General features: G+C 35.8%; 1 protein-coding gene across 3 annotated transcripts in view; it reads left to right on the plus strand.

Moving 5' to 3' along the window:
• PDGFC (platelet derived growth factor C) overlaps positions 1 to 23,966 on the plus strand; it is a 171,804-nt gene that overhangs the window by 116,992 nt on the left and 30,846 nt on the right. For all 3 annotated transcript variants that reach the window (XM_084884342.1, XM_084884343.1, XM_084884341.1), the window contains one exon: positions 5,057 to 5,237. In XM_084884342.1, coding sequence (XP_084740468.1) covers positions 5,057 to 5,237 — 181 coding nt within the window. The remainder of the gene's footprint in view (positions 1 to 5,056; positions 5,238 to 23,966) is intronic.

Consider the following 23,966-nt stretch of genomic DNA (forward strand, 5'->3'; position numbering starts at 1 on the left):
TTAGTAAATAATGTATCATTAATAATTTTCAATTACATAGACATCTAAACAATTATTGGGTATGATAACAAAAGTTAATGGTAGAATAAGTGGGTGATTGTTTTATACCACTTCTGAAAAAAATCTTAAAATGCCTAATTTACTAAAAAACAATTAGTAGTATATGTTAAGTTCTACTGTTTTATACACAAAGGATATAGTACTTTTTTAGATATTCATTTCAGTTAACCAGGGAATGAAAAACTGTAAATTCTTAAAGCACTATGATAAATGTTCGTGCCAAACTTGTATAAGCATGTAAGAATTAATTACCAGCTGTCTACCTGCAAATGCAGAAATTTCTACAAAGATTAGCGTGTGTGTGTTTTTTAATGGCATCAAATTCAGCAAAAAATCTCCATGAAAATGTAACACTGTATGTGTCACTCTCTTATTTATTTGCAGGGCTTAATTTTTATATCAGGATATAAGTTAGATAAGGCAAGCCTTAAGAATTATTTGCTCCTTAATGAATTCTTATAATCTAGATATTTCCGTGTATGGTTAAAAAATGCCTTTTAAATATACTCCACTGAAATGGTTATGTAAGTGAGTTTCAGGTTTGTTCCAGATGATATTTTTTTCTCTTTAAGTGCTTCTATTAAAAAGATTATAGTAGTTATTTTGAAAATGGTGTGAAGGTACATTTTGTCATGATGTTTCTTGCCCAACCAGTTTATTGCATATGACTTCACACTTGTCAGATCTTCTTTGTTTTTTCTTCATTGACCAGCTCACCTATGGTGGATAGTGTCCCTTAGTTCTGTGCCATTGCTCACAGGGACTTTTCTCTTGTTTCCCTGCAGCTCCTTTTCAGGATGTTTTTGTTAAAGGATCTTTTATTTCGACCCACACTTGAAATGTTTCCTGGCATTGCTCAAATATGTGATGATTTTATGTTCCTTCCTTATTGAAACCTGGCTGTGTCTCGTATGCTGCAAGGGTGACCAACTCAGCTGCCTATATGAACAATTAACATAAATTAATGCAGATCTGGGTGGTTGGGTTTTTTTTGTTTGTTTGTTTGGTTTTGTTTTTGTTTTGTTTTTTGTTTTTTGGGTTTTTTTTTTTATAGCATCAAAAGTATATGGGTATTTTTAAAAATTATGCCAGGCCAGCATGGTTCAGTGGCTGAGCATTGAACTATGAACCAGGAAGTCATGGTTCAATTCCTGGTCAGGTCACAAGCCTGAATTGTGGGCTCGATCCACAGTGTGGGGCATGCAAGAGGCAGAGGCAGCTGATCAATGATTCTCTCTCGTCATTGATGTTTCTATCTCTTCCTCCTTTTCCCTTCCTGTCTCAAATCAATAATACATATTTAAAGCAATAAAAATGAGAAAAAGCACGTCCCATCTAACGATATTTCCCCTTGGTTCCCAGCCTGAGTTGGTATGGAGGAATGGAGGCTCAGTTGTCATTCTTTCATTATCCAAACACTGACACACTGTTTACTGTGTGCCAGGCAGGTAGGTGCTAGGGATAAGAAGTAAATTAAACAAAGATAGCTTCTCTCCTGGAACTGACACCAATTCTGGAAATTTGTGCCCTCACGGTCACCCTAGGGTTAATGATATTTACTATTACCAGATTTTCAAATTTAACAAAGATACAGATTTTTTTTAGTGAAATTCTGCTTTTTAAAATGTTAACTTTTTTTTTAAAAAACAACACTCCCTATTGAAATTGTGTTTACCTGTCAGCAACAGTAGCCTACGAAATATTTGAATATCTGACTCTGAAATACCTCCACAACTACACATATTTTTCCAGCTTGATCTCCATCTACTTCTTTGTTTTCCATCTATTCACAACTGATTGCGCCTGGACCCTTCTTTCTTCTATTACATCTTATGTATTGTACTTCTTGCTGGAATGCACTTCCAAATCCCCCCACCACCCCTTCCCACCCCTAGTCAATCAGTACTCATTGATAGCCCAAATGTTTCTTTGTAAGCTGACCCTAATCTCACTGTATAGAATTACTCATTCTCTGCCAGTATTCCACAGTATTTCCTACATTCTCTCATTAGAGCGGTACCAAACTGTTTTATGGACCCTGAGGCCAAAGAAGCTATGATTTCATCTTTGTATCCTGAGAATCTAGCATAGCGCTTTATACCCGATCAGTGCTTCCTAAATCCTTATAGAATGATTGGCTGGGCCTGACATCTGGCTCTCTGCAAACCAGCAGTGGTGGTAACCTGCATCAGATAGGCACACAATTAACAGATACTCTATCAGTAGAAGCTTTGCTTCACAAGTAAACAATCTGGATATAAAAATTATTCTTTGATTTAAAGTGGTAGTTATCAACTTCTGTACCAGATATAGTTGAAATAATTACTTAGGTCTTTGTACCCAACTCTTCTTACCCCTGACCCCACCCGCCCTGGTCCCATCATCACACACATACACTAAAATTCCTGGAATGGCTATATTGGCTGCTAGAGCATGTGTAATTTATAATCCCAGACTTGTCACATGGCATAGCAGAAATAACCTCTTCCCTTTGTACTCTAGTTTTTTATTTATTGCTTTCAAACTATCAAGGTATATTAAAAAGTAGGTGTCGGGTAAGAGGCAGCAATGAAGGATAGAGATGAGGAGCAAACTTTCTTGAGAGGCAGCTGAGGAGTGGCAACAATGCTTGAGGCACTGCACGTGTATTGTCTCTTTCCTTTGTAAAAAATATTTCAGTAAGTTAGGTAGCATTATTCTTAATTTAAGGATGACACTGAAACAGGTGACTTTATATACCATAATAGAATTCTGAATACTTATTTCAGACAAGATGTATAAGTATTATCAATTCACTAGAGGCCTGATACATGAATTCGTGTACCTGTAGGGTCTGTCAGCCTGGCCTGTGCCCTTTCACAATCTAGGGCCAATCAGGGGATGTCAGACTGCCAGTTTCAGCCTGATCCCTGCAGGCCAGGATAAGGGATCCCACTAGTGCACAAATTTGTGCACCGGGCCACTAGTATGCAAATAAGACCTTTGGTTAATCTTTTCCCGTCTTCCCCCCTCCCCTCTTCCCTCTGAGATTCATCAGTCTGTTCCATGTTTCCATGCCTGTGCATTGAGCCCCTTGTGGTCAGTGTGCATCATAGTTACCAATTAAATGGTTGCTTAGGCTTTTATATATATAGATTATAAACAATGTCCAACAGTTTTCTTCTTCTGTAAATTCAATACTGCACAAAATATATTATATTTACTTGTATAGTAGCTACTGAATTTAGTCTTCTTAAACAAATTACCAATAGGTTTTCAACCATGTCAGACTTCCCTTTTAACAGAAATTTTGTAATGTCCTGTTTAGTATTCTGAAGTGCAATTCATATAAGCAATTACCTATTTATCCTTTGTTGGGCCATTTACAGAAAGCAATCAATAAATGTTTCTCTTTCATATCAATGTTTCTCTCATTCTCTCTCCCTTTCTCTCTCTAAAATCAATTTAAAAAATCCTCAGTGGAGAAAATATTGATCCACATCTATCTATATATCTATATCTGTACTATATAAATATGAATATAGATGTAGATACATACAAATATGGATAAGTCTAATTGTATTAATTGTGATGCAAATAGTTATATCCAATGTACCCGTTACTGACATGTTTTTCCAAAATAGTAAGTAACTATTGGTAAAGTTCCAAAGTATTGAAACTTTCTTCTACTTATTTGATAGTTGAATTTCTGTAGACTTGGCTTAAACTAAAACTGGAAAACATATTTATGTTTCTATGTAAGATAATATTAGATTCTATACTCAGATGAACAACAGCAGAAATGTCATCTAAGAAATATCCAGTGAACTCCTTGAAAAGCATGTTGGTAGTGGGGCAAATACTGATTTTCAGGACTTTTTGTGGTGAACATCCATGAACCTTGCCCACTACAATTATTGAAACAACCTAAAATGCCTTTAAAAAATTCTGAAACATTCACTAAAAGGGCAATGCTGCTTTCAATGATTACTGCCGCTCCAAACCTTCCAAGCCAAATACTCTATCATGTGTTTTATTTAAAAATTGATCATATCTTATGTTTAAGACTCTGTGTGTAATGCATTGTAAAATAAAAATATGTCAGTACTGATTCCTTTTTTCAAGAATTTAACAGTATAAGAAAGAAGATGGATTACTTGCATATATGTATATACATATATTGAAAATATTTTATATCAAAAATAGAAAGATGACGGTAAGCCGAGAATGCCCAGAAAGGTTTCACAAAGATAGTACAGTACAAAGTGAGGTTTGAAAGATGTTTCTGTAACAGCGATTTTCAACTGGTGTGCCACAATAATTTTAGAACATACACTACCTGACTATTTAGTAATAGACACTGACCTCTTTTCTCTTAGACTGTCAAATAAAAAAAATGACAACAACCAACACGACGATAGCAATCTGATGGGAATGAATCAAGATTATACCTTTTGTTTTTGTCATATTGGAAAAATACATATTTCTGGTGTGCTACAGAATTTTAGTAATCAGTTTGTGTATGCCATGAGATGAAAAGGGTTGAACAATGCTGTCTATAATAAAGGTCCCATCACATTGCATCACAGATGAGTAAAGGGAGCCAAGGAGCCTAACTAGCATGAATGAGTTACTGTCAGAAAGTAATGGGCAGTAACAGCAGGAATTAAGATTGGAATAAGGCTGTCAGGTCCAAATGGAAATTAAATTGAATAATTCATGAATTGAATGTCAGAGATGGTTTCTTCATACAAAATATTTAAGGTTTGAGATGGCTATTTAGTGAATTTGGAGTTCACTAATAATAAAATGAGAGGGCTTAGAATAAGGGTCTCATATTTCTTTAGTTTGGCATGCATTTTTAGTGTGTCTCCTTTTTTTGGAATATTTGATTCTTTTACCCAGTTAAATCTGGGATGAACTCATACCTGTGGCCTGTAGGTTTACTGCTCCTCAGACATGAATTGCCATAATGACAGATCATGATATTGTGTCTTTTCCGTCTTTCTCTTTGCAGGTATGATTTTGTAGAAGTTGAGGACCCCAGTGATGGAACTATATTAGGGCGCTGGTGTGGTTCTGGGACTGTGCCAGGAAAACAGATTTCTAAAGGAAATCAAATCAGGATAAGATTTGTATCTGATGAATATTTTCCTTCTGAACCGGGGTTCTGCATCCACTACAACATTGTCATGCCCGTAAGTACGAATCAGAGATCTGCTTATTTAATTAGCTCAGTTACTTGTTTGCTTTCTTTTTTCTTTTAAACTGGAGAACACAAAAACTTTTCTCTGGCCTAATTTTTATTTTAATAAATGTCACTCTAGTTATCACAACTTGAATTTCATCACAGTAAATCATCAGCCATGTTAAATACTTTTTTCAATAAATGAAGCAAAATGTGTTTTGTACAACATTTAGACAATTGTGACAAACCCATTACACTTAATTCACTGTCTGGTATTTCAGTGTTGATGAGAAATTAATAGGATCAGTAAAATTTTCTCTTGAACAAAATAAGAAATTTAGTGTATTTATTATCTTTATCACTTAAGGATCACCATCACATTTTGGATTATAGAAATTCTTCCTGAATTAATTTTAAATATGGTCATCCTATCTAATAAAAGAGTAATATGCAAATTGACCATCACTCCAACACACAAATGGCTGTCCCATGTGGACATAAGATGGCCACCACAAGATGGCCAGGAGGGGAGGGTAGTTGGGAAGGACCATGCTTGTAAGGGAGGGCAGTTGTGAGCAATCAGGCCAGCAGGGGAGGGCAGTTCCCCACTTGATATTGACCTATTACCAGAGATTTGCTGTGCCTAACACTAGGAATAGCCTGCATTTGAGAGACTTTAGGTGAAATATGTAGCACTGATTATATCATTAAAATTAAATTCAGTGCATATGCAAATAGTTATTAAAATAGCTTGATAAATTGTATATATGGAGTTTGGTGGGATGAGAATTGACATTCTCTTGGTATCTATGGAAACATGTTTGGCATGGCAACTAAGTTGACCTGTGATGGGCTGCAGGAAATGGAGTTTTTTGGAGAAATAGCATAGGGGATCTTATGTAAATGTGCCTGATGCCTAGGAAAACAAGAGAACATGATGGTAGGGTCCTACATTGCCTAATAAGTGTGACTTGGTGACTTTAATTTTCCATATTGCTTTCTGGAGTGATTATTGACATATGAATTTTACAATTTTATAAGCTTTCATTCTTTTGGGTTTAAACTGACTTTGACATTTTATTGGCCATTTCCTCACCTATTCTTTGTATTGGTTCCATATATCCATCCATCATCCCACACAGCTGCAGTCATTCTACAGATAATAACTGCCCACAGAAAGAGCAAGATTTGATGAGCAAAATTTTGGAAAGTAACTTTGCTATTAAGCCTTGCAGAGTGTTTTTGAGTTATTATTGTCTATTGCTAAATGATGCTCCTTCCTCTACCCACTCCCCCCAATAGTATTACTAGCAGGGCAGCAATCCATCAGTCTTATCTGTGTAACAATGAATGAAAGCCTAAGGGAAGAAAGTTTGCCTTTGGAGTAGAGACTTAAAAGTTCTTGTGTCATTTGCTCAGGGGCAAGTGCCCCTTCAAGCCCCCTCCCTCCACCCATCATCTCAGATACTTTTTTTTTTTTTTTTTTTTTTTTTTTTTTTTTTTTTTTATGTGCCAAGGATGAACTTCAAACTTAGCACACCCAATTCCCCAGAGGCAATGGCCTCAATGCAAATCCTCTACTAGGACCTTCAGAGCCAATGGCCAACAATGCTCTCTTACCCTGCTAATGATAAAAATGATATTAACTGCACATCCTTATTGGACTATTAACTTCCTGCTTTTAGGCTTGTTATTAAATGCCTAGTACAATGCCAGACACATCGCAGCTGCTCATTCATGTCTCATAGACATTCAGCTGTTTCCCTTAGAGCTGTCTAAACCCAAGAGGGGCTGCACTCACTTCACATTCATTCTTACCTTTGTAGCTGTTGCACAGTAGTGATGATGCATGAACTAGAAAACTGAAGAACCACATGTTCTCCGGGTCCTGATATATTAGGCTCTATTACCAAGAACACAATCTTGCCCTACTTAAAAAACTGAACTATTTTTGTTTTATTTTGTTCTGATGAGGAGTGAAACATCTAGATATTAGGCTACTTAAAAAAATTAATGCATACTTATGACATTATAACTATTAATGTTTATAGTCACCTTTACCTACAGTTATAATTAATTTAATACATATTTTGTGTCTATTTTTATACACAGAAATATGTTCATGTTCAGTTACTTTTTTTCTGGGATAATTATGGAGAATGTTGATTTTACTATTTCTTATATTTTACAAGGAAAGAAGATAGCTCTTCAGCTTTCTTTGGAATCATAAATGGATATTTGATACTAGTCAATCTTTAAGGCTCAGTGGTTCTAATTACTGTGCATTAGTTAAAATTCTCAGAAACAGTTATTGCCACACATGTTGCCATTAAAAATTATGTTCACCTTCATAAAAATGATTTACCTTTTTCCCCTCAACTAATGAATGAGAGAAAACATGTAGTTAAATATAGGATTATTTAGTATTTTGAAAAAAGTGATGCAAACTTAATATTGGAAGATTGTTTATATATTTCACACATAATATACTTTCCTCTGTAATGATATTATTTCAGTATCAGTTCCTTGATTCCCATATACCTTAGAATAAGATGTAAAAATTGTATCCATCAATTTTACTATTTTAGGTTGATATTACAGGCTTGGTTTTATTTTAGAAAAATCTTTAGCATATAGTGTTTACGTGAAATTATAGCTAGTTTTTGGTAGCTTAAAAATAGCTCCAGAATTACTACATAAATTTAAAATTTTAGCATTTTAGGCTATTTTCAATAATTATTTATGGAAATATATATATATATATATATATATATATATATATATATATATATATTCCACAGTCGTGCCCCATTAATACATAATGAAAAATAAATCCATGTAAGTTGATGTCAAGTGATAAATATTCAGCTTTTATGATTGTGCATAAGGAGTTAATAATGTCTTTGATTTTTTTTTCTTCTTCATGCTAAAGGAGAAAAAAGAAAGGCCTGGTAGATTAGCAGTGAGAGATTGTTTGGGAAGAAATGAAGCAAAACTGAAATAAAACAGTGCAAGCTTGTTTCTGTTTGGAGGCCACACACATTGAGAGCCCAGCAGATCTCTTAGAAAGAAAAGAAAATTTCTTGTTTAATTTTGGAGTAATTTATAATAGATTGTGTATGTTTTACTCTGTGTACTGTAGCATAAGCACCATTACTTAAGAATGTTAAGAAACCTGCAAAGGCTGAAAAAATAATATTTTTTCTTCTAGTATCAAAACACCTTATTAAAAGTCTTATTTAAAAAAAAAACCTCTCAGCCTTAATGTAAAAAGTATTGCATATTTTTTGTCAGACCAATACTTCAAAAACAATGCCTATTTTTTAAACAAAATGTACATATCTAATTCTGGATATTTTAGTGGTTTTATTATTTGTATATAGAACTATTCTTCTTGAGTACAATATTACTTATAATCATACATCTTTTTAAATGGTTATATGATTTGAAGATTTTCTCTTTCTCCCTCCAATCTGGTTAACATTTTGAAGGATGATGATTAAACTACCACTAATTTCTTTTTCAATGGGCTTATGGAATATTATCCTTTTAAAGAGTTTTAATCAGAAGTAATAACATAACATTTTTAACAATTTACTTACTATTACTTTCCATTTAGTGAATGGATCAGTTAAGATTAAGGACAACAGATGTTATAGCTACCATACCAACTGACCCCATCTATTTCTATCTTTTCTTTATTGCCTGAAAAGGGGAGTGTAAAGTGATGAATGAACTGAAGACTAACTCACACCAATCCAGTGAAACTCATCTTCTTTTAAATTGCTGCCAAATTTGTTCCATTATTTTTATAATTTTCTTTTTAATATGTATAAGCAGTGACACATTGGGTATTGCATAATTTTAATTATTGTTAGTAAAAGTGTTTATATATTTAACCTATAAGGAGATGAAATGATACTAGAGGATATTAAGTATGGTAGCTACTCTATAATCCCAAATATACATTTTCCTTGATAGTGATTTTGTAAGTGACATGGCCAGAGTGAAGTCAGTGCCCAGGCAGTGCGCACTGCGTAGGGGTGTATGGTTTCTGTGGGGGAGGCTTACAAGGACACTTGATGCCTGAGGTGCCATTAAGGAATGCATGACTGATTGCCAAAGTAGTTATTAATTATGCAGGATACAGAGAACAAAGCAGCTCAGTGAATATAGAAGTTGGGGAAAGAAAGGAGGAGGGAGGATATTTTTTTCCATCCCTTGGAGTGTTTGCCAGGTCATTTTACTGCTAATATCATGTAAAGAAAAGTCTTCACTGAAGGCCAAGTTTGCTTTTATGTTCAAGTTTAAAAAAATTCCATCTAATGCTAACACAAGGCATCAAATTTATTAGTTTACTTTCTTAGGGGAAGAAAAAAAGTGGCATGTCTGCAGTAAAAATACCAAGAGCAATACTAAAGCACCAATCCAATGGGGGGAGAGGGGGAAGCAGTGTCAAAATGTCCTCAAGATTTTAAAAAAATTATAAATTTTCATAACCAATTGCACAGCATTGCTCTATTGCGACACTGATTTTAGCAAGTGACGATTTAGGTCTAAACCTTTAAAAATAAATTTTTATTTATCTTGGAAAAAAATTAAGAGAAAAAATGGTTCTTGGGATTTTTTTGTAGTATTGTAGGATGGAAAAATATTTCAAGTACTCTGTGTCTATAGTCTGAAACACTTCAAATTACTAGATTTTTATTTAAACACACAATGCACTTATATATTTATGCTGGAAGTCTTGAGGTGACATTATTTTATTACATCAAAGAAATTATATAATTGCTGCAGAAACTAAACTCTTAGTGGGGAAGAGATGTTTAATCTATTTTCCACCTGACTTCTAACCCATGGACATATTGCTCTCTTTCATGTCAAGCCCATCGTCTCTCTTCCATTTCTCAGGAATCTTTTTGTTTCAGTTAATCCCTAGCTTTCTAAGAAAGAATTTCAGATGCCATGATTTGTTGTTAGAAATAAAAAGACAGTTGGTATTATCGCTGGAATGGTAAAAGGCAGTCAGACCACTTTAAGTTGATATACACGGAGCTTGTAAATAATAATATAAAATAATTGAAAGCTTGACATTTGATTAATTCATATTTTATATCTGGAGCCACAATGATTTATAACTTAGAGATAATATGGCAGCTAAAGCCAATTTAAAGAATTGTTCTCCAGGTATAAATTCATTGCAATTTAAAATGATAAAATAATAATTTCCCTTCAGTATCCCCATCCATATTTTTGTTAATTCTTTCAACATTTACTGAAGGATATTTGATGAGCCAGGTTTTTGTGACCCTAAGCCTTTGAGAACTTACCTTGTTTTGGAGAAAAAAAGAATATACATACATATATAAATACAGTCTGTGGATAAGTATCATATAAGTGGTTTGGAAAGATTTTGAAAAGGAAGCAAGGCCATTGTTAAGAGCAGAAAGAGGTCATAACTTTTAGATTAAAGAAAAAAACAAGCTATCAAACAAACAAAAGCCCTGGGAGTTACCTAGGATAAATTTGATATCAAATATGTTATAAAAATCTCTCAAGAGCTTATTAAAAATGCATATTATCAGATGGCAGAGACTATGATTCTCTTGGTCTGGAGTAGTGCCCAGTTATCTGCATTTCATCAAACGTTCTTGGAGATGCTGATACAGAACGTTCCTACACTGAATTAGAATTTGCTCTAAACTATAAACCGAGCAAGATGCAGAGAGTTTTACTACAAGATGTTGGAGAAATATTTTTCATATTCAAACAAACATGAATATTTTATGGAACAGATTGGAGTCTCTGCATGCGTATTTAACAGCTAACATACCCATGTGTTCTCTATTTTTCAGGATTGCAAAAGAATGGGATTTTCTCATAGAATCAGATGGATAGATATCAACTTTTAGTACTTGCATTTATTGTACTGTCTTTTCTAAGCTATATATTAAAGCCGATCAATTTTGTCAACTGTCAGTACCCCTTACCCATGGAACTAGGATAAATGACAATCTTCCTTCTTGTCTAGTTCAAAGCCAAGATGGCCTGATAATCCCCAGATGGCGTGGTTCCAGCACTGAGGCACAGTTCTAGACTAGCTATTCATTCCTTCTTCAGCGTGATAAGACACTGTTACCCAAACGAGACAATCCTGACCATCATTCTCCCCATACTATTTTTTTTACCTGTAAATTTAATTTTTGTCAGAGTTGTAATTGCACATAGTTTAAAAGGCCAGTATTTCTTAGGCTTACGAAAAATAGCATTTGCTCATATTCCCCTCCCCAAATGATTTTCCTGCTCCTTGGAGGAAAGCACTTCCAATTCTGTTGACTGATTCTCTCAGACTTGGCCTCTATATCTTCAGATAACATGTTTTGGCTGCTACTTCTTGATTCTTTGGTTTTAAAATTACCACACACTCTGAAAGGTGAGGCTTTCACTTTCTTTCATCCTCCATTTTTTTTTTTATCACACCAGTCGACATTGCCCATCACCTCATCCTCTGTTAGATCCTAATTATAACAAGACCCAAGTTCATGGTGGCCATACAATGGGTCATAGCTCACAGCTGACCCATGAAGTATACGATGACTGCATTTCCTTTCCTGACCTGTTTTGTTTTGTTTTCCCTAGTGATGTGTGTGTTTTGTTGTTGTTGGCTTTGTTTTATGTTTATGCATTTATAAATATTTACCACTGATGCAGTCCTGTTCCTCAGATTGTGTGAAACACCTCTCAAAATAGGTTTTCTAATATTTCATCTTCACCAGAAATTTCTGGTGAAACAATCTGGTCAACTTTGGACTGATTGCCCTGGACCTGCTGCACAGCTGTCATCCTTGGGATCTCCATCTGCCCTTATCCTTAGCATCTCCTTTGCAGTTTTCTTTTATTCCATCTCTTTTTGGTAGATTTTTGGATTTCCTCTCTCTTCATTTACTTTCTTGTTTGGAAAGAAAGTAAAATCCCCCAAAACTCGCTGAAATAAAGGAACATCAGAGATTTAAAAAAAAAAAAAATTGTGACCTTGCATAACTAAAAATACTTTTATTTAAACCTTGAAATGTCAGTGAATACTGGCCAAGTCCACTGGCCACTTAAAAGCTGACTGATCATTCTCTGCATATGGATGGGCCTTGCTGACAATGGTCTTTACTGTGTCGTGAGTAGACTGGGTCAATTCCTTCAAAAAACACACTCTGATTTCCTTAATCTCTTTTCTAGGAGCATAGTCCTGGCTGCCAGTTCTCTAAAATGAGATCTGAGTGGGTTAGGACTGAGAGTCTCAGCATCTATACTAATTCTATACTAATAAAATAATAATATGCTAATTAGGCCAGATATTCTGGACATCCTTCCAGACAAAGCCATGGTGGCAAGGGCCAAGGTAGGGATGGTCAAGGGGCAATCAGGCAGGCAGGCAGAGCACTTAGGAGCAATTAGGCCCACAGGGGAAAGCCGTTAGGAGCAATCAGGCCAGCGGAGGAGAGCAGTTAGGGGCAATCAGGTAGGCAGGCAGGCAGAGGTGGTTAGAGGCAATCAAGAAGGCAGGCAGAGTGGTTAGGGGCAATCAGGCAGGTTAGCAGGTGAGCAGTTAGGAGCCAGCAGTCCCATAGTGCTAGAGGGATGTCTGACTGCTGGTTTAGGCCCGATCCCACAGGTTTAGGCCCAATCCCACAGATTTAGGCCTGATCTCACAGGTTTAGGCCACAGGGATCAGGCCTAAACCAGCAGTTAGACATTCCCTGAGGGGTCCCAGATTGGAGAGGGTGAAGGCCGGCTAAAGGACCCCCCCTCCCCACATCATGCATGAATTTCATTCACTGGGCCTCTAGTTAAATCTCCACCTCCTCCATACCCCATATTCAGAATAATTATCACCACTTCCAACTCATTTGGCTGTCTTAGTCCTTAAATCTTCAATTTTATTCTGTTTAGAGAAGAAATCTGAATAATCCAAAATAAATCAGTCTTTTGCCACAGTGGGAAATAGATTCAGGTGTCTGACCTCTTCATAATTTTCAACTTGTCCCATTGTCAATCCCACTTGCATAGATGCCTGATGCCACCAGATCGCAAAGCTTCTTGGTTGTTCTTTCATGTAAATCAGGTTGCTTCTTGGCTTTGCCCCTGCTGAACTTTCAGGTCCACTGATGCAATGACGACATACCCACCTGCTTTTCATTTTCCAAAATGTTATCGCTGTTGTCTCCCTTCCAATTTTCTTTGGCCTTAAAGGACTGTGCATTTTTAAAAAATATATTTTTAGAATCAATCATTTTTGGAGAGAACAGAGCTAAAATGACCACCTTTGTGCCCCCCCCCCCCGTCTTTATTCATATAGAAGTGTCCTTATTAAATGCTGGGTTTATATTTGATTTCAAAAATATGCAGATACTTTGCATAACAATTGAGTCATAATACAGTTTCCCCCTCACCCACCAGAGCTAATTCCCAGACCCCAGTGGATACCTGAAACCACTAGTACGCGGAGCCCTATATACTATGTGTTTTCTGATATGTACATATCCACGATACGTTTTAATTTTAGAACTTAGGCACAGTAAGAGATTAGCAACAATCCTATATAATAAAAGGCTAATATGCAAATTGACTAAATGGCAGAACAACTGGTTGCTATGACGCACACTGACCACCAAAGGGAAGACGCTCAATGAAGGAGCTATCTCATGGTGGTCAGTGTGCAGCCACAGGGGGAGCACTGCTCAGCCAGAAGCCCTGCGCTGGGCTCATGGCTGGCAAGTGTAGTGGCAGAGATGGGAGTCTCTCCCACCTCAGTTGCAGCACTAAGGATATCTGACTGCCAGCATAAGCCTGTTCCCCATGAGCCTAAGTCATAAGTCAGACATCCCCTGAGGATTACTGGACTGTGAGAGGGTGCAGGCTGGGCTGAGGAACACACACACACACACACACACACACACACACACACACACCCCTGCCCGAGTGCATGAATTTTGTGCACCAGGCCTCTAGTAACTAATAATAAAACAGAACAGTTATAACTTATTGTAATAAAAGTTATGTGGATGCCATCTCTCCCTTCTCCCTCAAAATATTGTATTGTATGTACAGCATGGATACTGGACAAAAAGATAATTCATGTCTCAGGCAGAATGGCTGGAGATTTCATCATGAGACTCACAACAGCACACAATATAAAACTTATGAATTGTTTGTTTCTGGAATTTTCCAATTAATGTTTTCTGGACCATGGTTGATGGCAAGTAACCAAGAGCACTGTGAGATAAACTGCTGATAAGTGGAAACTACTGTCCATGCCAGGTTTGTGCTCTGATTGGCATTCAGGAATGACTCTCCAGATCTTCCCACGCCAGATGAAATAGGTCCCTAGAAAAGTTGCTTTGTGTGATTATGCTAATGCTATGCTTTCTTTACAAATATTAGAAGGATAGGACTAAATATTGATTTGCTCCTTAACATATCCTAAACTCTGTTTTTGTATCATATCTAGTAGTACCCATGGACATCAGCCATACATTTGAGAAAATGATATCCTCATACATAGTCTCCAGATGCCCATTACTAAGTAATGCTATTGGTTTATTTGAATGCTTTGAACATTAAAACTATAGCTTTCAAAATTTTATCTATCTCTTTAACTCAGATGACATTACTTGGACTATTATTTAAGATTACTTTGAAATCAGATGAATCTGATTTTATCTATAAGTGTCCATTTTTATTTCTTTTGACAGTCTTAGAATAAAAGTGAATGGTAAGTGCAATTAGTGTTAGGTATTTCTGAAGAGGCTACTTTCTGAAAGTCAAGGATATTCTAGACATCTTTTAGAAAGGAAGTGCTTGCTGATACAAACTTGGAAATAGGTGAGTCAGGCAGAATAGAAGGAACATAAATTAAAAGATGTGCTAAACTTGATGGGTGCCTCTATGGCATTGCTCCCCCATAATGAAATATTATCATAATTTTACATGGTAAAACTCAGAGAAGGTCACATTCCTAGAAGTGAGGATATTAATTAGTGTTTTCCTAATTCTACTTAATGCCAAGCTGCCTCTGAGCTAGTGTGGGACATATACTATAATACAAAGATCATTGAGGAAGGCAAGGCAAATATAAGACTTTTTATCATCACCTGTTTTCCCTTTTAAAACACTAATGTGTTATTTCTGTTGATTGTGGTATCATAGATGAGAAACTTTGAGAAGCTGATGAACTAAATTAGGGTTTACCCCCTTTTTTTGGTAAGTAATAGTGGTAATAAATATTGAGGGCTCAATTGTACTTTGTCCACACAATTACCTGCAAACAAGAAATAAGCTCCTCCAAAAGTTACTTTCAAAATAAACACAATGTTAAAAAAGTAAGAATTCATATGGAGTCAATATTTCATTATCAAATGCCATCACAATTAAAACATTATCCTGTTACTTGTGAGGATCCTAGCCATCTTTTCAGCTTCAAAATTTTTTTCAGATTGTGTCATTAAGGAAACTTGGATAAAATTGATACTAAAGATAGAAAAATAAAATGGAAAGGAGACTTAATTGGAAATCTATTAAGCACTTAATGCATCATGCTGCAATACCCAAAGCCCATAGCATGTTTGGTTTGAAATTAGGCAGTTTGTGCACTGCTTCTGAAATATAATAGGCATTTGGTATTATTGAAAGTGAATGAAAGCCCAGCTGCGGTGGCTCGGTAGTTGAGCATTGGCCTATGAACTAGGAGATTATGGTTCGATTCCCAGTCAGGGAATATGCTGGTTTCAGGCTCAATCCCTAGTGGGGGGAATGCTCCCCCTCACCCCCCCTCAATGATTCTCTCTCATCATTGATACTTCTGTCTTTCTCTCTTCCTCTCTAAAAATCAGTAAAAATATGTTTTAAAAAAGTAAAGTGAATGGAACAAGAAACACAAATCTAAGGAGGATATACATGGAGTGCCATCCCACAGGTGTTTGCAGGGCGACTGCCTGTAGGCTACCAAAGGCCTCCTGAACCCCGGGAGGAAATTCCTGCACCAGGTTGTCTTCTTGTCATGGCTCCAGGCCAAAGGTCCCCTCTGCCTAGGTGTTTCTACTCCAGCTGAGTAAAGCCAGCTTTTGTTTAAATGTGAATCAAAGCCATTATGGAAATACCTGCCTAGTACCTTTCTTGCAAATAGTTATTCAGAAGAGGGATTAAAGCTGTCGTTTTAGCCCTAAAAGACTCTATGAAGTACATCCAAAGTAGGTTTGCTTAAGAAAGCCAGGGTTTATATTAAAACATTTCCCCCCTTTGGAAGGATAATAGGAAAGCATTGAAGTGGCAATTATCTAAGGCTCTAAAATAAAATCTGAGATAAGAAATGGAAATAAGTGTGCATAGCTTCCAGCTAGCCTATGCAGTCAGTGTCAACCTCCTCTGAGATTCTGCTTTTCAACTTTTACAGCCGTGCTGAAGAGGAAATGCTTCTTTCCAGAAGAATAGCATTCTGATATGGTAGAGAGAAAAAAAATAAAGGCACTTTCCTTCTGGGTGTAAGTTGATGAAATAGCACTGAATGTAATTAGTTGTTTTAGGTTAAGACATGTGGAAGACAGTGACTTGTTGGAGGAAGGGAGAGACACTGCATGTCAAAACTTGACTTCCAATACCTGAGGGGAAGCGGGTCTTAAAACATGACACATCCTTTGGATGAGACTCTTTAGATGTCATCTCACATAATCTGGCACAAATATTTGCCTTTCTTTTGGGGATTTCGTGAGTGATGCTTTCAGGGATTCTAATTCCATTACTGATGAAATAAAAAGAACGCCCGTGTCTAGCAGCATACAGTGTTTGGTCTTAAGGTCAGCCTGCCTTTCAGACTGGGTCTTTGGCAGGCTATTGACTTCTCTCTGAATTTCATGTTTACATGCTGCTTAGTCACCTTATAGAACTTCACCAAATTCTAGTGGTTGATGCCTACAGGTCAAGAGGGGTACATGTGACTAAAGTGTGTCATTGTGGCCATGCCTATTCGTAGGGGTGCATTCTTAACTGCATACTGAAGTCTGTAATCCTAAATCTTGGGGTCACGCTTTTCATTTATCTGCAGGTTATGTTTTCTCTTCCATAGAATTCCTAATTACATAAAAGTCTGTTTCCTCTGGCTGGCCATAGTGTTTATTTGGCATGAATGGCCTGGCATAATTCCATGTCACTGAGCAATTTGAGGGTGCTAAATCATTAAAAGGACACTTGGTCTTTGGATAAGATCTTGAGCCTTCTGTTGTGGTCCCCTTTGCATTTGGTTTCCACTTTCTTATTTATATTGCAAGATTGGGGCAAGATGCAGTTTACTTTAAGTAAATATTCATTTATTTGTCTTTGATATGTATGTAATTTTGTACTTTAACTGTAAGTTGACCAAAAATATGAGCTTACCTACATAAGTAGTAATATACACCATTCCTGGAACACCTACTACTGTATTGAATCCTTGATATATGTTATTTTACTTATTCTTTACAATAACTCTATGAAAAATTATCCCTATTTTACCTATAAGGAAGTATGCTCAGAGGGGGGAAAATGCAACTTGCCTAAGGTTCAGAGCAAATAAATAGGAAAAATTATAGTCAAATCATGGATTTAAGCATAGTATATACTATATCCTAATTAACTTTTGCTCAATGAGAACTTTTTAAACATTTTATTTTGAAATAATTATACTTTGACATGCATTTATAAGAAATATCCAGTATTCCCATCGCCTAATTATTTCTGAAGATAGCATCTTTCATAACTATATGAAGCACAATGTCACAGCCTAGAAACTGGCATTGATACAAACTACCAACCTCAAAAATAATTTTTTTAAAAAATAAAAATGCACCACATAATAGAAGGCATTAAATAAAAATGTTATATGGAAATACTTTTTTGCTTCAGAATATCAATGTAGGTTAGAAGGAAATTTTTTATTCTGAATTAGGTAACCTCATAATCTTCTTCACCTGATATTTTATAGCTGGTACAGAACCATTTTTGTAGCTTAGAATAGATTAAAAATTAAAACAATTTGAAAAATAATACCACAAATTACTTTTCTTGATGTGAGATTCCTAGTGAATGTGTGAAACATAAATAGTCACTATAAATAAATCCATGAATAAGGCTTTGCAGCTTCTGAGACAGAGATTAATGAAGCTTTAGGATGCTAAGAGCTCAAGATGTAATCTATAGCTTTAAACCAATGTCAAGATACAGAACTGATTGCTTAAAAAGCCCTTTGTTTCTCCAGAATAGATTGATGACTTTAGTGCTACTAAATCTCCTCATGCAAAATGTATATAATTTGGTTCCAACAGGTATGGTATGTGGGAGTATTTACATATTAAGTGTAACTGGATAATATGTAAGTTTAACTATTTCCAAAGCAAAATATAGTAATATGCTATATATTTTTCAAGGTTTTGTTTGTTTGTATTTGTTTTTTACTTTTAGAATTTTATTGGAAGCTAGCTTGTGAACAAATTAGGAGCCGATAGCTGGTTCATTAGTTGACTAGTTCATGTGAAAAAATCATAAACATAACACACATAACCTGTTAAGCATTTAATTCATTTAATTGTTCTGCAGTATGGGCCAAGTCCTTTGCTTTAAGTAGGGATATGCTGATTGTTGTATTGCTTTAAAATTCGTAGCCATAATACCTTAATTATGACTTTTAGTTTGGGTTTCTTTAAGTAAAAATGAGAACTCATAGATTATTTTTAAAACATTCTAAGCACAGAATTCCTCTAGGATTTTGTGAGTTCTTCCTCCTGTATTTTCCTGTTATCTCTGACACTTAACTGAACAGCAGCTTTCTGTTTGTTGTTGTGGTTTGTTTGTTTGTTTTTAGAGTAACTCATTTTGTATGGAGTTCTTCCAAAACCTTCATCTAAGTTTTCAAAGAAAAAACTCATAATTGATTGGGTTATGTAATATTTAAATAGGGAAAATTACAATAACAAGTACAACTGATAAAAAATAGTTTGGGGAACAAATACAACCATCTTTTGATTAAGTGTTAAATTCTACTGGTGGAAGCAGAAAGAATAACATTCATTGAGTTGTGGGTATCATCAGTCAGCATACTCTGCATCTATAGGAAAGTTACCATACGAGGTAAGTCAATTGAAGGACTAGTAAGATAAGGACTGTTGTCTATTGATAAAGATTGATATTGATACTGCCTTAAAGTATGTCTTTGGAAAATTATAAATTAAAAGCCTGTGGCCAATCGAAAGGTAATTGGTAACTGCCTTGATGTGTGTATCAAAGTAGCTAATAGCATTCCTGATGCAGTGTAGACATTTGGTACATTTTTATTCTCTTCCAATATAATTTTTTTCCAATGATTTACTTGCATTACTTTCCAAGCTGCAGACTATAAACATGGCTACCTGGAAGTTTCATGGATTTGGGAGAATGAGTTTTCTAATAGCGGGATATCCTTTATATAGAGCTCCAGGTAAATATGTATGAAGAGATATTTTTATCTTATTGAAAAAGCAAAATGGCTAATAAAAATATTTAATATTCATCAAAGTAAAGGAGGAACAGGGTTTCCTTTACTTTCCCTCCCTCCCTTTGTTCTTCCCTCATGCCTTCCTTCCTCTTTCGCTATTCCCCCCCACTTCTAAAAGCTCCCTTATTCTAATATATTTTTTGACTTGTATTATTTTTATAATTTTGTCTATATTTTACCACCCCATGCTTATTTAGGAAAATGCTTTGCTTTTTTTTTTTTTTTAACTTTTCTTTAAGTTAAAATGACTTCTTAGTGTTATCCTAATATAGGGCACCCTATTCTAACACGGGGTATGCTCTAATTTGACTATCTTGCACTAAGGAGAAGGGGTGGCTGAGTTGGTAAGCACCAGCTAAACAGCTATAACCAGGTGTATGAGCCCCCTCCCTCAAGACCTTAAACAGATCAAGCTGAAGAAACAGTTTAAAGTGAGCTTTGGTTTATTTTCCATGCAAGCCATCATAACTCACATATAACACATAGTCATGAAGGCATGAATATAACAGGGTTTTATGATACAGGTTATATCTTCTGTGTTAGCAACAGTGTTTACCACTCTAAGATCTTGGCCTCTACTGAGGTGTCCTGAGCTCTGACTATTGACCTTGAACAAGGTTCTTGGTTTATAGGTCAATGCTCAACCACTGAGCCACACCAGCTGGGCTTGACCTTGAACAAGGTTCTTGACAGAGGCCTATTTGTGCTCCTGTGGCCTTGACTGCTACAGATCTGACTTGAATTCCCACATTGACCTGTACAAACCTGGGCAAGTTTTCCTAACCACAGAATGTGAATGACAAAAGTTTCTGCCTTACAGCATTGTTGTGAGGATTAAATACCAATGCTTATCTCAGTGTTTGGCAAGCAGCAGTGAAAAAAATGTTACCTTTTTTTAAGGTCAGATTTACTGGCATGTTCTGATTCCAAGAGCTCTCTCCCTAAATTGGTATTCTTAAAACTTTCTGTCCAACACCCCACCATAAGAAAAAAAAAAGTTCAGTGTGATTATTAATGCAAGTGCACACACATACACACATGCATATACACATGATCATATTTTAAAATGATAAATATGTATGTATTATGAGGTAATGATACATTAAATCAGTGCTTTATCTTCTTTACATTTCTTTTCTTTAAAGAATGCTAGTCACAATGTAATAAACTGATTTCACATCCACTAACTATATTATAACTTGAGTTTGTGAAAATATGACCTAGGTTGTGAAAGATGTATCATTTGTTCCTGAATGAGTGCACCTTTTGGCCATTTCACTTGCTTTCCTGGAAAAATATCATATTATACTAAAATAGGTAAAAATTCATTCGTACCCTCCCCCCTAAAATTGATATTTAAACACACTTTCCATTGTAACCTGCAAAACCTAACATGGATTTTAGAAAATCTGGATTGAAGGTCTTCTATCAACATTGGCCCATTCAACTCTTCTTCCCTGGAGGACCTTGCCCTTGATCACTTTCCAGCATTGTACTGATACTTTAATGACCCTAGGAACTGTTTACTGAAGGCTTACCTATACTCTATGATGTTAAAATGGACTGCTTGTTTGCCATGAAACACTATGATTAAGTTTGCTTTCCCATTGATCTTTTGAAGAACTCATCAGTCTTTTAGTGCAGGAATTAAGGGTTCAATTAGTGATATTTGAACCAACAGCCAGAGTCCTTGGTGCCAAATGGCCATACGCAAAGGTGAAGGGGATTGCATCCTGTCTGCCCTTCCAGCTATCTCTATGTTTCTGGGGAAACCAAAGAAAAGGCTAGACCGTTTATGGATAGCTGTCTCATGAGGGTGCTTATCAAATTCAGGCGTGAGGAATTTGTTCTCTGCCCTCTCCCTGGTATAAATGGAAACACAGATGAAAGGTTTTGGAAAGCACAGTTTTCCATTGTTTGGACAGGTCTCAGGGCTTCCTGAACTGTGCATACTGCATGAAATGGGGCCTTCCGTGGTATTTACTCTCTGTGGATTAATGGCATTTCTGCCTGAAGATAAAACATTTTTTGGTAGAAATAACTTGTCACTCAGTTGAGACATTTCATTTGGGAGATGCTGTGGTTGCAAAACATGTCTCTGCTCATGCACGCTCACCTGTTTCCCTGAGCGTCTTCTGTTTGCTGACCTTGACATGCTTGCTTTTGTTTTTAAAAATCTGCTGTGTGATTTTCACCTTTGTGTTGCATCTGTGTACAGTTACAGCTACAAACATACTTTATTACTTTCAGAACACTTAAATTGGGATTTATGTAATGCTAAATCATTAAAGCTCAATATTTTTTTCATGGAGTGTGAGTATCCCACAAATGCACTGCCATTTTTATTCCTTTTATGAATAAATTGTATAATACAATTGCATTTTCCTTCATATATTTGGATGTGGCTCCAATGAAATCTGTCATTTTATCTTTTATCCAAATTGCAAATAATTATTAACATTTATTAACTATAGATATTAACATTTATTTAATCATTTCCTCCCCACCCATTCTACTTTTGAGAGCATTAAGAATTTCTGTCTGTTGTCATATTTGTTTTAAGTATAGACAAAGACTCTAGGCTTTTTTCTTGACCCTTGGGATTGAGAGAAAACAGTTACAGATGTTAATCAAGATGAAACTACTTTTGATAGATTCCTTTTGATCTCTATGAACAATAAACAGGAGACATTTGTTAGGTATATCAAAGTTTCCAGATCTTCCCAAAATGCATTTGAAGAAGTTGATGGCCAAATGGAGATTAGGACTTCAGATCCATTTTAGACAGGGTGTTCCATCATTGCTACCACAGCCATGAGTATTACCCAGGAAATACATGCTTTTAATATGATAAAAGAATTGCCTCTGTATTGCAGCTAATGTGAACAACTCTAACATATTTTACTACTTTTAGAATAAATTTGTTGGAGTATATATAATGTTAAATAATTGCTCTGCAGAACTAAATTTTAAAGCCTTATATAGCTCGTCAAAAAATTTTGTTAGACCTGCTTTGTACTGAGCAGATTTTCCCAATTAACACGTGAATCAATTCTTCAGAATGCAAGGCTTCATTTAAATAACTCTTTTTTATGAACATGAACATACACAATAGTCATTATACTATTTTTGCAGGGATGGTCACAGTCATCTGCATGCCTTCCAATCCAAGACTATCTTAATATTGTATTCTCAATTCCTAGCAGAGTACCTGGCACACAGTAAGTGCTCCAAAGTTTAAGGAAACGAGGGAATGTCCAATAGCTTTCATGATACTCTGTGATAGCCAATAGCACAGTCGTAAGGAGCACTGGCTGGAAAATCGCCAGCCTCTATGTTCTATGTGGTTAACCCGAGTCCTGATGCTTGAAGCCAGGGAGCAGCAGCCCTGTGCCCAAGTGAATGTTGATCCTGGGAAAACCCTTGGTGCTTTGCCTGAGAAACCATCACCACCTCCATGATGTGAAATTGGTGCTTGCTTAGAAACTACAGTTTAAAAGTGGCGGGGGGGGGGAGGGGGGTAAGAATTTAGGCCATATGAATTTAAAAAAAAGTGCAAGTTCCCACCCTGCTAATTAATTTAATTACCCATTTCTTAGTATCTTGCCGAAATATCTATACCTACATTTATATCGTGCCTTTCCAATTACACATACTTTCACATGTATTAACATGTTTATTTTAATAGGTATTTATGGCACAAAAGCTCAATAAATAATTGGCATACATTCCTCTGTTTACTTCTTGAAGATACAATTTTTATTAAGAAAATTTAGGGTGGGCAAAATTTGCAACACACAAAGCAGTGGACCCTGGTGACCCTAGGGTAGAGATTCACTTTGCGCTGTCAATAGGTGAATGGTTTTACTATATTCGTATTCATAGAGTTTCAAAATTGGAAGAAACTTTTAAATTAGTTTTGCATATCTTCCATCTGATTCACAGTCTCTTTGCTTTTCAGGCAAAAGACTTTGTGACTTTGGCACAAAACTTATGAATTCATTCATTGTCTTTTAGCAATTGAGGCTACTCCATTCTCCACCAGTATTGTTTTTAGAAATTTATTTCTGGTATTAAGTAAATGTCTTTCTTCTCTTAACTCCCACTGACGGGTCTTAATCTTTCCTTTGAAACTGCATGCAATCGTTTTATGACTTTCTTTTAAAATTGCATGCACTAATTTTATGA

This window comes from Pipistrellus hanaki, assembly GCF_964339955.1.
Source record: "Pipistrellus hanaki genome assembly, chromosome: 5".
Taxonomy (NCBI): domain Eukaryota; kingdom Metazoa; phylum Chordata; class Mammalia; order Chiroptera; family Vespertilionidae; genus Pipistrellus; species Pipistrellus hanaki.